At 42.1% G+C, this 16,193-nt stretch overlaps 1 protein-coding gene across 3 annotated transcripts in view; it reads left to right on the top strand.

The window, feature by feature from the left end:
• The window catches only part of LOC111252325 (eukaryotic translation initiation factor 4 gamma 3-like), a 30,893-nt gene extending 16,161 nt beyond the window's left edge, over positions 1 to 14,732 (top strand). For 2 of the 3 annotated variants that reach the window (XM_022809992.2, XM_022809991.2), the window contains exons 7-14: positions 909 to 1,379; positions 2,474 to 3,223; positions 3,362 to 4,222; positions 4,489 to 4,859; positions 4,994 to 5,185; positions 5,424 to 6,114; positions 6,356 to 6,847; positions 7,211 to 14,732. In XM_022809992.2, coding sequence (XP_022665727.1) covers positions 909 to 1,379; positions 2,474 to 3,223; positions 3,362 to 4,222; positions 4,489 to 4,859; positions 4,994 to 5,185; positions 5,424 to 6,114; positions 6,356 to 6,847; positions 7,211 to 7,374 — 3,992 coding nt within the window. In that variant the 3' untranslated portion in view covers positions 7,375 to 14,732. The remainder of the gene's footprint in view (positions 1 to 908; positions 1,380 to 2,473; positions 3,224 to 3,361; positions 4,223 to 4,488; positions 4,860 to 4,993; positions 5,186 to 5,423; positions 6,115 to 6,355; positions 6,848 to 7,210) is intronic. The other variant, XM_022809994.2, reaches the window with a different exon arrangement.
• The last annotated feature ends 1,461 nt before the right edge of the window (positions 14,733 to 16,193 follow it).

Genomic DNA, 16,193 nt, shown 5'->3' with positions numbered 1-16,193 from the left:
AAGAGCGATGGTCGGAGTGTGCCGGGGGTGTCTGCTACTTCGGCTTTACCTCTTAATGGAGGATTGGATCAGCAGCATTATTCCGGAAAGCTGAAAGACAACGGCCACTTTCTAGTGCCGCCACCGCCACCACTGCTGGCTGTAAATGGCTGTTTCAATATGATATCTGATGATGTGACCGCTAACTGTTGCGATAACCAAGTGCTTTCTGGTATACTCAACAATGGTGTGGGTAAAGGATTGCTCCGCAGTTCTCCCCATAAAAATAATATACAAGACAAGGCAGTCAGCGCAGTGACACAACACCAAGATGGTAAGAGGCGCAAGATGGACTTTGTTCTGGATTCTAGGTTTTAAATTTTGTGAAATTATTTTTTGCCACGCTTACACTAAGCGTGTAGGTCGGCTTTCCAATTAGATGATACGGACGGGAAATTTCTCCCTGCAACATTGTGTCTACCGGGCCTTTAGTAGTGCGTCCAATGCGTCGTCGTGAACCAGAATCGTACTGCGGTGCATGCAATGATTTCAGGCTATAGACGCGGAAATACCGTTCTACAAGCTGTAGCATTGTCATTTGCTCAGTTCTTGATAGCTATTTCACATGGGCGATAATTGGTATCTCATTTTCAAGTGTTTTCAATTACATTTGGCGCGGTTTTGTATTGTAGGCACAATTCAGCAGCTTTATTGAAAGCGGCAATCGGTTGACGGTTTGGATTCTTTTACAAGGGCAGGCATTATCAGCGACAACCTGTCTGATCAGAGAATAGTTCTCAAACGCGCTGCAATAGTATTATTGCTCCGAAGTTTATAGAAGTATAGTGTGCATGGGTTTCGGAGAAAATTCTTAGCCACTAGCTTTAACCGATTGATGTTTGAACGAGAAAGTAATGATCCTATTGCAGTGAGACCCGGCAAAGTCAAAGGAAAGCCCAACTTAAAAATGACTTCGTTGGCCAACGAACAGAAACGCCACGCTGAGAGGAACTTGTCTTCGCCCATCCCTCCTGTACATGGGTTTAACAGTCAATATACGAATGGTAACCACAGCGGTGCCAATAATGGCAGCAACGAAATTAGCACCGTTCCGAATGGTCGTCATAGTTATCCAAAAACTGATTTCGAAATAAGTATTTACAATCCCAAGGAGAAGGATGTGGGTCGACAAGGCACTCCTTGTGAAAAAAATGTTACCAACAATGCTCATCATAATGAAGTTGTCATTGAGTACAATTTCTGCACCTGCAACGATAAAATCGACAGCAGCAGGTGCAGCAGCTGCAACGATACCCCCTGTTCACCCAGTGGAAGCGCCGGGACCCTGAATAGAGAGCAAGCGCGCAATCAACGAAACCGCAACAACATAAGCGTCAATGGTAATATTAAGATTGGCAATAACACCAACAATGAAAAGGGGCACAGAAGTGGCGACTTAACTATAATAGTAACATTAATAATAATAATAATAATAGCAGTAAGGAAAACGACTCGAGTAACGCCTATGGGAGGGCGGATTACGCGAACTATAATAGCGATACTGAATGTAACGACAGCGACGACATTGGTAGGCGAAATTTGGGACTAGGTGTTGTCATCCGCTTAAATTTACCCAAAGGAGCAAAATCGTCAAAAGTAGCAGCTGCTGTACGAGGTATGCAGTAAAAGCAGGTGGTCTTCGGGTTAGTTCGGGTTCATGGCCCTTCCTTCGATTGTGCCGACTGCATGGACCGATAGTTTATTCTTTCTTGCGATCGTTAATTGTCTTAGCTCTCAAATGTTTCTTCGATAGTAACTGCTTCTGTGAGCCCCTACTTTTTGACGTATAATTAATTATGACGATATCTTCTATACACCCTTCTCTGCTCTGTGAGAGGCGGTGACCATTGAAATGTGCGGGATGTATCAGTGTTCGGATATTGGTAGCGTCAACGTGCTCTGTGATCGTAGAAAATTGTTGAAACTCACTGAGCCTTACCACCTTTCCGGCTTTTAGCTTTACGCGTCTATTTTTCTTTTGTTGCTTTTTTGTGCGCCAACTATTTTGGTGGCGGTGTTGACGTGTGTTTGTGTATGTAACTTGTATGTAAATACTGGATTCGACTTCTGTAATCGATTGTGGTACGCTCTAGAAAGTAACTAGGTCTTACTGATTGAGTGACGACTTTGTTTATTGTTAATTGAACATCAATTAAAACAAAACACGAGGCCCGCTTTCAGAGCTTAATAGGAGGTGACAACTGATGCTACGTTTTTTCAAACTTGTTATGCTAGTATTTCCTTCTACGCATGCTGTTTTTAATTCTAATTATAGTGTAACATAAATATCTTACATCTTAGATGTCCTTGTCCTAAAATTCCTAGTTTTTGGTCTTTTGTGATCAATATTTTCATGTAGGCAAACCGAAGGCTGGGTACCTGCTATAAACGAAATCTAACAAACTACTGTTCGTTCTGTTTTCTACTCATGTAGCTTCAGTTTCTCCCACCGATCCAGCGGAAATGGAGTCGAACGAGGAGGCCGTTAACGAGTCCTCGGAAGTGTCAGAAAGCGCCGCGACCGGCGACCGAGAGCAAGGTTCGCGGTCTTCTCTTCAAAGGGAGGAAGATGAGGAACGACGCAAGGTTGAAGTAAAGAATGAGGAAAACCTCCGCAAGAGTCAAGAAGCAAAAGAGCTGCAGAACTCTCAACAGTTGTCAGAAATAGAACAGTCGATGCCGTCGTCTGAAGTTGTTGGCGAAGAACAGACGAATGTCAGCTTAGATTGCAAAGGAGCCGCGGAACTGAAACGGAGTGAAAAGGTGACACCTGCCGCAGTCGCAGCTACCAGTCACAAGAATCCATCAGAAGACTCGACAACCAGTAACGACTCCGGTTCAGCTAGCAGTAAGGAAGAGGTGGTCAAAAATGACACCGACGACGCCAATTCCCGGCAGGAGGATGAACTCGAATTGGGAGAAGTGGTTTCGGATGAGTCTGACGCGGAACTCGCCGAAGTCGATAACCACAATGATGAGTACAGTCCCGTACCGGACAACAACGGCAAGAAGAGGTATGACCGCGAATTTTTGTTAAAACTACAACGCCAACCAATGTCGATGCAGCCTCCGAAGGACATGCCCAAGCTTGAGATTTTCAGGAGTAACGCAATCTGCCATACGCTATCGGACAAACCGCGCGGGGGTCCTACCGGTGTTGTCGACCAGTACGGTCTAAGAAACGGTAAGTTTACAATGCGCAATGATGATTCCTCGTCTACTTGTATAAGCGATTTTACTGATAGCGTGGTATAGGTTTTTTTTTAATAGACTGCATTCATGTGAACTACGCTTGTTTTCGGTCTTATGAATTTTTATCTAGGTCGAGGTGGTGCTCCCGGGAGTTCCATGAATCGCAACACAAAGGGTGCACAGACTCGTGCGGGAGAGCGACCGAAGAGGATTATCACGTTGAGTTCATCGATAAACCAGGACGTGAAACTGCACACTGCTGAGAAGGCTTGGAAGCCGTTTAAGGAAGTCGGTATCGCGAGTGGCGAATCCGATGATCTGCTTTACAAGAAATTCCGAGGTATTTTAAACAAGCTTACCCCGCAGCGCTTTGACACACTGCTTGACCAAGTAAAAAAACTAGAAATTAACTCGGAGGAACGTCTGTCCAACGTCGCCGGACTCGTGTTAGAAAAGGCTCTCAATGAGACGCATTTTGCCTCAACGTACGCCAGGCTATGCCATACCCTGCTAACAACATTCACGGTACCGAAAGTTCAACGCGACCCGGGACCGGCAATGAATCATACCGTTACTTTCCGCAAGATGCTATTGCAAAAGTGCCAGCAGGAATTCGAGAAAGATACTGACGACTCTCCCGCTAGTAAAGAACGAGAGAAGAAGGAACAAGAGAAGCGACAGAGTGAACTCGACGCCGCAAAAAATGAGCAAGAGCGCAAGGAAATTCAGGAGAAGTACACTGAAGCTGACGCCAAGGCGAAGCGGCGAACGCTCGGATTAATGCGTTTCATTGGCGAACTCTATAATCTGAACATTCTTAATTTCAATATTATGAGTGACTGTTTCCGAAAACTCATGAAGTACCCTACTGATGAAGACTCAATAGTATGCGCCTGCAAACTCTTTACGACAGTGGGCAAAAAGCTAGCGGACGAAAGTACGTTACGAAACGGACCCCAGGATACGCCTGAACTTAAAGAAAAGCACACACGTAAGTGGAAATGAAAGACCAACTTCAAGCATAACAACAATGGTAGCTCACTTAGTAGTGATGTCTAACGCCGGCATTTGGACTATTCTTCTACGTAGTGATTTAGCTTTTCGAATTATTTATATTACAAATAAGAATTCATTCAAGCGTTGGATGGAAGTTCCTTAGCTTCGGTGTCCTGTTGTTTTTCGACATTTTTCGACATGCAAGTGCACTGCTTTATGATGGAATTATTGAACCTAATTGACCAAAAGTTTTCAATTCAGTGTTTCAGAATTTAATGCTAAATCTTAAGAAGATAATTAGCGATAATCGTGATGCCCAGAAGAATAATCAAAGAAGTCTACCACAGCGTGTGATATTCATGCTGGAAGATGTTCGAGAACTCAAAGAACGCGGCTGGGTACCTCGCCGAAATGAGCAGGCTCCAAAAACTTTGGAACAAATTCAGAAGGATGCCGAAAACGAGAAGCTTCTTGCAACCATTAATGCAGGTGGTCCGTCTGCCGGAGGTGGCGGCAGTCGCTACTCATCGATACAGAGTGACCGCAACCGTCGTTCCTTCGGCAGCCAGTCGCAGAACGCCAGTTCGCCTAGAGGCACCGACTTCAAGCACACAAAGCAAATGATGGAATCCGTAAGTTATTTTCATCGTGGTTAAAGTCAAAACTTGCACTGTTTATAAAACAGGCATATTTTTGGGAACTATTGTTGTTTTATATACGTAACGTATCCGGGTAAGTATTTATAAGCGTGGTCTAACAATTGCAGGTAGCATTCAAAGGAATGACGCTATCAATGTCTTTACAACCGACGATGAGTCGCCCATCGGGCTCGCAATGGGTTAGTGGAGCAAGCGGAGGCGGAAGTCGGAACTCCAGCCTCAGGGGCAATCGCGCAGATGACACGCCTCTCGTGACCTCAACGAATAAGTTTGATTTGCTCAACCGCGATGGCTCTGACGTAAGGAGACGCATTTTTGCACTAAACTTGAGAAAATGCTAGTGAACACTTCCGTGTGTGACAATAAGATACACATAGAAGACAATAAGAACAATGTTTGTATTCAAAAAACAAGCTTAACTGCGCATGGTCAATTGTATTTCTGCCCGGTAGATCAGTATTATCATTTGTTTTGTGGTCGCAATGGCAGGCAATAATCTTAATTTTTAATTAAATACAATATTTACACCAATTTCAGCACCCAGCGCGCTCCCAGGAGAGTTCACCGTCACGACAGCGCGAGCGCGAAGCTGCCTTGCAAGGCGTGCGTAAAATAGGCCTGGCCAATGCGACTGCCGGCAGCAGCGGCAACGGGCGTCCAGGTGGTGCACGCGGTTCCGCGCCCGCAAGCCGTAACGCCAGTCAAGGGGGTGGCCTGAGTGGTGGGCAGCCAGGCGCCGTCGGCGAAGGAACTCATTCGCTGCAGGGCACCGAGTCCAATGATGATAATGTGCGCCGCTACGCGGAGACCATTCTCCTGGAATATGCTACCAATGGCAATCGCGAGGATATGCTCAAGGACTTTTGTGAACGCGCCCATGCGAACAATGTGCACCGCTTCATCGAGTACTTTATCGAGATGTCTATCGAGGCAAAGACACTGCAAAGAGTTCGTGCTGGTGAAGCAATACGGGAGTTACACGATGCTCACATCGTTAGCCAGAAACATATTGAGAATGCTCTCAAAGAACAGCTCTCAATGGCGGAGGATATGGTCATTGATATTCCGAAATACTACGAGTGTATGGCGGAAATCATGGCCCCACTTTTTGTTGCGGATGGTATGAACTTCAGCGCTCTGCTACGTGCAGTTAAAGCAGCCCTCGTTCCTTTGAACACCTCGAAGATGCTCGTGTCACTGTTCAAGCGAATCAACGAAATCAGTAGCGGTTAGTATTTACACAGTTCTCCTATACTACTGAAAATGCTAACCACTCACTAACCTCGTAAGTTTGCAGTGTAAAAATGTATTTCCAGGTCACGTTCTTAACATGTATTTGGTGTCTATTAGACTGACGTAGTAAACTATGTCAATTAAGGAAAGAGCAATTTTGTTCTACAAAAGTTTTTGGAATGGATCTCCTACGTAAAATATTGAAGTTTAAATTAAATTTCAATTAAAAATTCCAGACGGCGTTTCTAAGAAATGGAAGGAGTCAGGGATTAACTTGTCCGAACTCGTAAACGGCCTTCCCGAAATAGAGATTAAGGCAATAGAAGCTGCTCTTGGACAAGTGGCATCAATTAGCCCTGGCTTGGGTCTAACATTACAAGAGCTCTGTCAGCGTTTCCGATCAGCGTTAGACACGTCAAAGAGTGCGGGGGATTTAGAGCACGCTTTGAAAGACGTGGTGCACCAGGCAGGAAAAGAGCAGCGAAAACTGGCTGTACAGGCCTTCGCAACTGTATTGCTAAATATTGGGCTCCTACTAAAGGAAAATAGTAGCACGTCTGGGAAAGAGTTTGTAATGGACCTCAAATTGATCGAACAGAAATTACACGTAGATGCAGCAGGTAAAAATATGCCGAAACCCATTGAAGATCTATTTAATGACGATGAGGCATCCATTCAAGCATTGTATGCCCTACAGATCGTCATGCACGAGAGAGAACATCCTAAGGGTAAGCGCAACAAGTAGAAATTCAGTTAACACTAGCCCGAGCCTATATGAGATTTTTCAACGCAACTTCAAAAGGAAAGAAAGACATTTTCAGGTTACCGCGGATCTCATTCTATTTAGCTGTCATTTATCCTTGTGTTCCGTGTAACAGTATAAATCATTTTCTATATATGCACTAAATCACATAGTGGAAACGGAAACGTTCTACATGTCAACAATGCATACAGCAAATAATAATCGTTTCGTTATAATACTAATAATCATAATAAAAACAAAAAAACCTCGTCTATAATCATGGTTCCAGCTTTTCACCAATTGACTACATTTGTCGTTAATCATCGGATTTGTTTGTACCTTTTAACAGAGGCAACGTCGAATTTCATTAACTGGCTATATGACAAAGACCTCGTCTCTGAAGACGTGATCAAGGACTGGGCGAAGCCAGATAGGACACGACACGAACAGACGGGTTACCACGTTACGGTCCAGAACGCCAGCGGGTTTCTGTCGTGGTTAGGAGAAGACTAGAAGGCCGAAGCGAGACCCCAGCGCTCGATTCAAATGTGTGTGAGCAATGTCCGCTGCGAGTAACCAGTGTCGTGTATCGGTGCTCCAAAGAATCACAATCACAATATAGCGGGAAAGCCTGAAGACGGATTGCAATTGTTGCGACTGTCTCCGCTATTTACGGTGATGGAGCAGCTACAGCTGAGTCTTACAGCCGTCAACGACCACAGCAACAGCAACGACAGATGGGAGTGATGGAGCCCGGCATGTGAAGCACAATATATAGAAATGAATATCTACGAAGACATAAGTCGATGGATATATATATATATATATGGATATATATGTATATATATATATATATATATATGTATATATATATTCCCTTCATCATCTTATTAAGATGGTGAAAGGAAACAGGAGAAGAACTAATTATATAATGCTAATGATTAACACTGATAAGAGATGATAACAGTAAATATGATGATGGAGGAATATAGATGATGATGATGCGATTAAATGAAGGCGGTTCCATGGACAAACGACTGCGCGAAGTCGTGCTTTGTCGCGGGCGGTTGGCAACGGTCTGTCCGAAGGGCGGGCGGGAGGGAGGGTTGTTTAGATCAGAGAGAGGGTCCGCTATGTATTGACTGACAGACTCACACAGATACATATATAAACACAAAACTGAGCTAGAAAAAAGTTATTCATTTTTTGATGAGACGTAGCAGCAAAGACGGCCGCTGTGTTCTACGTCTTCTACGAGTCTGTTTTTCATCGCAATGTCGCCGATGCAGACACCTAACCGCCGCCGTCATATTAGTGATGATGAACAATAATAATTATATTAATTAATAATGATTATGGTAATAACAATGATAATGATATAATAAAAGCACAGCATGAAAATACGTATTGTACTAATGATGACGATGACGAAGATGACGACGACAAGGGCGGCTTCCTTCATTGACAATGAAGGAAATAAGGCAAAAATGGGGAGCGGAATGAGCGTGACCGCAAAGACTTTTGTGCCTGTATCTCTCATATACAAATACATATATTTTTATGTAAAATATATAAAAGAAAATAGACGATGATAACGACTGAGCAGATCCCTTTAACGCTCACAATTACATAAGGAAAAAGATTTAATAGTGCCGCCTATGCTGCAGCAAACAAATTGGGTCAACTGATAATTACTACTACGATGGCGATGATGATGATGTTTCAAATATTGAAAGAAACGAGCGAGAGAAAAGAAAGGAGCGGGAGAAAACTGTTTGCGCGGTTTTTCCGGCAAGTAGGGACCGGGGGAACAGAATAACGTGGGATATAGCTAGATGGGAATGCTGCGGGAAAAAATAGTTGAAGTAAAGTGCTACTGTTGAACACCGTACGAGCAATGTCGCAAATAAGATCTAGCCATTGGAGATCCAGGTCAATTCGATATGAAAAATAAGAAAATGCCGATAATCGTAAACTTGTATTTAATAAATGACCTAAATGAAATGGAAAAGCGTCTAGAAGCTATATACACGAAAGTACAAAAACAACTAAGGGCGAAAATCCTATAAACATTTCTACAGTACTACGAGAAAGATACACGCTACGGCGGAAATGTTTGGGAAAGCAACTGTATACTCTACGTCTCCCTTTGCAATCCTTGGTTAAGGTGTGTGTGGAAAGAAATTTGTGAGTTTGCCAGAAAATACGAGCTTGTGTCGGACTTAGTTAATCATAATAAATATCACGCTCATCACGAGCAACGTGGTATCTATGGTGACGCAGTAGTAGTATCTAGTAACGGCAGTAATGGTTCTTGATTTTTCAGTGAAAATTCAATATCCTCATGACATTCGTTCAGCGCCTTTGAGTATTTTGTGCAAAAATGCGGTAGATCATTAGCTTTATAAGGTAATGGTTATCATTATTAATTTAGACGCTAAACGCTAATGAATGTTTGACGCCGATTTCGTCGCATGCCATAAGGGTCCTAGCAAGAAGTTAATCGAGAGCGTGTCGAAATAGCGCGGCCATTCCAGGGGCGTAGGCTTCATCTACTACACAGTGCACAAGCTCAAGGAAACAGGCTTATAAGAAGCGAGCAAATAAAATGGACGGCCGTGTGAAAATGCAGCGCCACCATTCGAGTTTCGTTCAAGCATCAGCCGCACATAACAGACCACGACGAAGCCATGTCCCAGTTTTCTGATGGAATGAAGTCGATTCACGTTACTGCCGTTACTGTTGTTATTGCCAACTGATAGGCTCACAGATGTCGCATAAATGGTGAAGCACGTGAAAATGTCGTGGACATAGATAGTACTATACTATATAGTAATAATATAAACGATATCGATGAGCAACGATAGGAAAATATTAACAGATGATCGATAATATGAAGGTGCAGGATGCGACTGGATATTAGTCCAAGGACGAAGCCAACGCCCCTGGTTTGACCGCAGCGTTTTGACAAGCTCTAGATGTTGAACACTGCTAACCTCTTGCTTCTTTCCAAAGACCCTTATGGCGATCTGACCACAAAATCGGCGTCACAAATATTCATTAGCGGATCAAGAAGGTACGATACTGGCCATTGTATCGCGCGAGTCTTATATCAGGAAGCGAAGCGAAATTTACCACGTCCCCTGTTTCGATATCAACAACACCCTTCTCCCAGTGCCACTAAATTCACGTTTTACATACTACTCGCGAATATCCTACGCAAAAAAACAACAGATACGTATTCTGTAAAGTAGTGATAACAAAACGTCGCCGTTTTTTACTTAATGATGTTGAAGGCGATCGACGAATGTCATACGTATATTGAATCTTGGCTGAAAAATAAACATTACAAGGACCATTACTAGGATATTACTATTGCGTCACTAGCGTGACGGCAAGACGGATTTTGCATACCCGTGGAGCTTTTCATTGTGCTAGGATAACGTTCAGTGTAACCACACGAACAACTGCGCGCAGTAGTCTCGATCTGGCACTATCTGATATAGAGTTACATTTTTCCGTAAATGGGCAAGCTTTCTGACCGGCCAGCGCCTACGTCTTAAAATCGCACACAGATCTTAATCACGAGTCGTGCAGTAACGCAGAAGGAGATATTTCTTCACACATTTTCGTCATAGCGTTTACCTTTCCCGGAACGTGCTATCCGAATGCTATTTTTGTAGATTTTTCCGCCATAGTAGTATTTGTGCTTTCGTGTGTATAGTTTTTAGACGTTTTTCCATTTCGTTTAGGTCATTTATTAAATACGAATATATGATTATCGGCTTTTTCTTATTCTTCCCATCGAACTGACTTGGATCTCCATTGGCTGGATTTCATTTGCGATATTGTTCGTCTGCCGTTCAACAGTAGCACTTGGGGACATTTTTTCCCGCAGCATTCCCATCTAGGTACACCCCACGTTGTTCGGTTCCCACGGACGATGTGTCTCTACTTGCTGAGCAAACCACGCGAACAGTTTCCTCTTGCTCCGTTCTTTTCTCTCGCTCGTTTCTCTTCAATATTAATCGTTTCCTCTTACTTTCAGCATTAATCATTGTCATCATTATCGCCGCCATCGTAACAGCCATTATCAATTGACCCAAATTGTTTGCTGCAGCGTAGGCGTCACCGTTAAATCTCCTTTTTCCTTATATAATTGCGAATGTTAAAGAGACACTCAGTACTGTCGTTATCATATATTTGTTACAAGAGATCTCACGCACATACCGAAGCTCCCTTTCCAGCTTCTCGTTTTTGCCTTATTTCCTTCATTGTCAACGAAGGAAGCCGCCCTTGTCGTCGTCATCTTCGTCATCCTCATCATTAGTACGGTACGCATTTTCATGCTGGCCTCTTAATATCATTATCATTGTTATTACCATGATCATTAACTATCAATATTACTGTTCATCATCACTAATATTATTAATTACTTAATATATATAATTAATTATTATTATTACTAATTAATTTATGGAACATATCGTTACGACAAGCTGCTTTCAATAAAAACTTCGGAAACACGATACCGCCGACAACCGGGCGAGTATACCTTTCCTGAGTTCATGAAAAATGATGTTTGAAAAATAAATTGAGATTGATTCAAACAAAGATACCGATAAGTTCTCATCAAGTTTAGTCTAAATGTGAACTTCCATCGTGCCTGTAAAAGGCGGTTATAGTTATACGTGGCTATACAATACATCGTAATTATCGTACCGAAAAAGAAGCAATTAGAGGAAGAAAACCAGCAGCGCGAGACAAAAACGAGACAGCAGAAATGAAGTGGTGGGCATGAGAACGACGGGCAAAGCACGACAAAAGAATAAGTGTCATAGAACATAGTAATGTAACAAACATAACTTCCGGTTAGAAAGACACTCACAGAAAACTAAGTGGCACTGGTTTTATATCATAACAAGATTGAATAAAACCACGGTGTTAAGGATTTGGAGTTAGCCTCGCGACTAGCTACATCTCACCCACAGAAATGTCTGCTAAACCATTTAGATATTTTCTTAGCAGTAAATTTTGTCGCGTTTTTTTTTTTAATAGAAATCGATTAAGATGAAATCAAAGTTTCTGTCGAGTAAGTAATTGCGGATTTTGCGGAAAAATTCGCCCCTCGCGTGCCGGCAACAGACGTTTTTATAAACAGTTACTACCCTCTTATATGAACATTGATTTTTTGATGCACAGCTCTCGCCAGCTCCAAGCGCCTTTCGTGTTAAAGATCGGTGCCGCGTACAAACGACTGTATGTCAGTCGATTGTTATTATATACAAACAAGCAGCCGGACGCCAACAGACTTCTCGTGTATGATTTAATTATATTACGAGTAATAAACAGAAAACAATACAAACGACAAACGGCTGTGAGAAAGTAGATTACGGCTATTTGTCAGTCGAGATGGTGCGGTACGAAAGCATAGCAGATGAAGATAACCCACACTGCTTGGCCATTATAAAAATATAATAAATCTAATATTAACACGAGAGTAAGGATGACATCAGAGCGGAAACAGCTTAAAAACAGAAATACTTCGTAGGTGAAATAACAAAATGGTAAAGCACAATTACGCACGGCGATGGTATGTCTTACGATGTTGATTATTACTAGTAATCATAATGGAAATAAAAAAAAAATACGAATAATGAGTATCAGTGAAATAGAACGATGACTCGCTTATGACGAGATATAAGAACTTATATTGATTATGGTTGATTTATGCGAACACGTGAACTCTGGTGATGAGAATACGAGAGGTACTGAGAAAGCATAAGCTGATGAATATTTTGCGGCAAAAGCTCCAGCCGGAAATCCACACGTCCCTTGAATAGATTAGAAGTGTAGGGCAAATAGAAGATATGCCTCTGTAAGCAGTGGTTAAGCACATAGGAGGGGTCGTAGGGGCTGGTACAGGATGTAAAGGATGAAGGATCTGTGTTCATGTTAGGGGGCATATTTACCGCGTGATGTACACGCCTAACCTCTTCTAATTTGTTTCCTCTATCGTTCGCTCACCGTGTGTGTGTTAGGTGTTCCTTCGCTTGTAACCAGCCCAGACGATGACGACGACGACTACCGCGCACATGCGACAACTGCTCGCTTCTATGTTGTCCGATTGCTTTTGTTATATATATATATATACATATATATATATATATATATATATATATATATATATATATATATATATGCCGAGAACTATAATAACAGTTCATACAGATGATGAATGTAATTGATAATAGTAATAACGAGTATAACTAAACAAATGATGTAGGTAGCTCGATAGAATTAACAAGAGAGGCAAATAGAAAAAAGAAGAAAAAGGTCAAAAGTTGGTGTTCGTAGGCAAATAAGAATTGAGCGTAGCACGAGCATTAGAGCGCGGACTGAGTGATGACAGTATGGAGACCGAGTGCAATGGATAAATACAGGAAAATACGGTAGAAAAAATAATGAAAGTTAAAAAAAATGAGACCGCAATAGAGAGATAGCGAAAGATAGCTGGCGCGGTAACAACATTACTTGCTCTTCTATATATACTAAAAACAATAAAGGAATGATAGATGACATTCATGATACAGTAGGCGAGATCATCGATGCTGCTAGGATTATGGGAACGAGATTATATAGAGACAGGGGAAATTAGGTAGGCATGTTGGAAAATTATATTGTAGGGAAACGATGATTGACCATATTGACAAGAAAAACGAAGATGACGATAAGGATAGATCGTACCTATATTATACCACATATATATATATATATATATACCACTATATATATAGAGTTATAGTAACTGACGCTGATGAGTGTAGATGAATACGACGATGACACAGATGCGACAGGAAGAGAAGAGTGGGATGGCCTTAGATTATTATTAAGATAAAATGCTAATAATGATTACTGATCATGGCAACCATGATGCTGATAATGAAGAAAAATAAATGAGCGCTGATGATTGATAATGATTAAGGAAAACACGCGCGTGAGAACTAATAGCAATGATCGACCACAATGCTATATAATAGAAAAGAGAGGATATAGGGAAACGGGACGACGAGTTCATACGAATAAGATGAACAGCCAGATTAGCAGCAGCAGCAACGACATTTAAGAAAAACAGATGCTGAACAGATTACGATCATCATTGACTATGCTGACGACACAGTAATGAATAACATGACTAATAATAACAGTAATGATACGACAATGAACACTATATATTGATAATAATGTGAGTTAGGAGGTTGATAATGATGGGGCGTCATGATGATGTTGGTGACGACCAGGGGTCAGCTCTACCCCCGATGGCCGAGGCTAACCTGCTGTGTCATTTGCGTTTGACTGAGCGAACTCATAGCACGAAGTGCAGGGGGCGCTTTTCGCGGGATGTTAGCAAGGCTTTTGGCTGGATCACCGAAACAAAACGCTTAAGATAGAGTAACGGCGCACGGAACAATAGTTAAAATGCGACAAATAGACAAAATAAATTAGCACGTATGACTTCTGCTCGGACTGTGAGATCTATTCGCTTTTTTTGAGGGAGGCCGAAATCTGGCGATGTGGACGAACGTCTGCAGTCAAAGATTACATGTTTATTTACAGAAATGCGTTCCGTTTGATAGTCCACGATATATTTGGTTTGTGGGTTGGTTGCGTGTGGATCGGTTCTGGGAGCTGGTCACATGGCGACATATAAGAAATAATATACCGTTATTGACACACATTGATGAAGCGACATTACGATGCTGTTAACTCATTCGACTTCGTTCACCTAGCGGAATTTCGTCCCGCGGTAGAGAAACACATTGAAATTGAAGGGAATACCGAAGAAAGATAAAACAAAAAAAAAAATCAAAGATATACGGGAGTACGAAGTTTCATTGCGAATATTATCGGTTATTTAAAAGACAATGTTCTACAAGGAAGAAGCAGCACAGTAGTAGGAAAGTGCTTCCTTGCCTCCCTTCGGCTGTGGTTGCTTCTATCAGTCAATCTATTTTACGATCTATTATCTAACCTATAGATCTGTAAATTTCTTATGCAGCAAATCTGCAGTATGATATGTGCTAACAACAGAAAATCGACTTTTGAGCCAATTCGATCATGCCGCAGGCCTGCTTTGTGGTCGAAAAGACGGTGGCTGTAGTTGTCTTCGTTGTCTGTTACGCGATGAAATAACCTCGATGAACTACAAAGTCGTACGTATGTCGCATGTGTCGACACTTGAAAGTCAGGATGACTCGGCTGAATTAAGGAGCCCTATTAGATCAATAATTCCTGTTGACCCCATGGAGCTTCCTGCACTCCTTTATGAAGTACTGCCGCCTCGTCTTCTTTGGTTGACTATTACCTGTGACTTATGCGGCACAGTAGCATTTGCTGCTGCTGCTGCGTAACTAGCAAACAATATTTTGTTCACCTGCCCTGATTCATTGCGACATTTCTATTTGCATTGCATCTGGGACGAGAATGCAGACAGGGCAATCTAGGCGCACGACCAACCTTATTCTTTTTAACATGGAAACGCTGGGGGCGTTATCGACTATAAAAGGGCGTACAACTGGATATTAATCTGGTAGTGGGCAACTCTGCGGTGCAGAAGCAATGAAACGGCGGCAACTGTGGTTAAGCAACAAACGCCTGAGCCACCGGCGAAGTAATGTGACTAACCCGTGACTACCCATTTGCGTTTATGGGATTGTGCTTTTAACGTGTTGATTAGTCTTCTCTCATCGCAAAGGTTTCGATTTCACCAGAACAAAGAGGAAACTGCAAGAACGAAAGTAACAACGATCACAAATAAAGAGACTGAAGTGTTTGCGTTGACGATGGAGAATAATACCGTGTTGAGCCGATAGGCACAGACCCGAAGTTCGTGTCAGTAGAATAACAAAGAAAGAGCGAACAATGGCGATAACAAAGAACGGGATACAGTCTTCCGCTTAGCTGGTCTCAAAGCGCGAAGATTTAAGCGGGCATAAAGGTGTACGATATAGGCGGGTGGCAAGGATAGAGGACGATATTAGGATGAAAAGAAGGATAAAGGAGCTAACATATGAAAAGGAAAAATGTGTAAACGCAAAAAGCAAGAGGGGCAAAACAAGAGACTAAAATGGTTCAGAATAAAAGGGCTAGGTGCCCCGGTGTAAATATCACATATGAGAGAAAAATTTATTCTTTTTTATTAAGATAGATAGTGATTGGAGGTCGAAATAAATATGTAAAAAAAACTAACCGTGTCTTCTTTTCTCGAAGTAGAAAATGGTGATGTCCATCAGCGAACGGATGTTGCTTTAAGCATTGCAGTTATTCGGGTA

This window comes from Varroa destructor, unplaced genomic scaffold (genome assembly GCF_002443255.2).
Source record: "Varroa destructor unplaced genomic scaffold, Vdes_3.0 BEIS01000006.1, whole genome shotgun sequence".
In the NCBI taxonomy this organism is placed as follows: Eukaryota; Metazoa; Arthropoda; class Arachnida; order Mesostigmata; family Varroidae; genus Varroa; species Varroa destructor.
The sequence above is the reverse complement of the archived record's forward strand: the minus strand, read 5'-3'. Positions and strand labels throughout refer to the sequence as shown.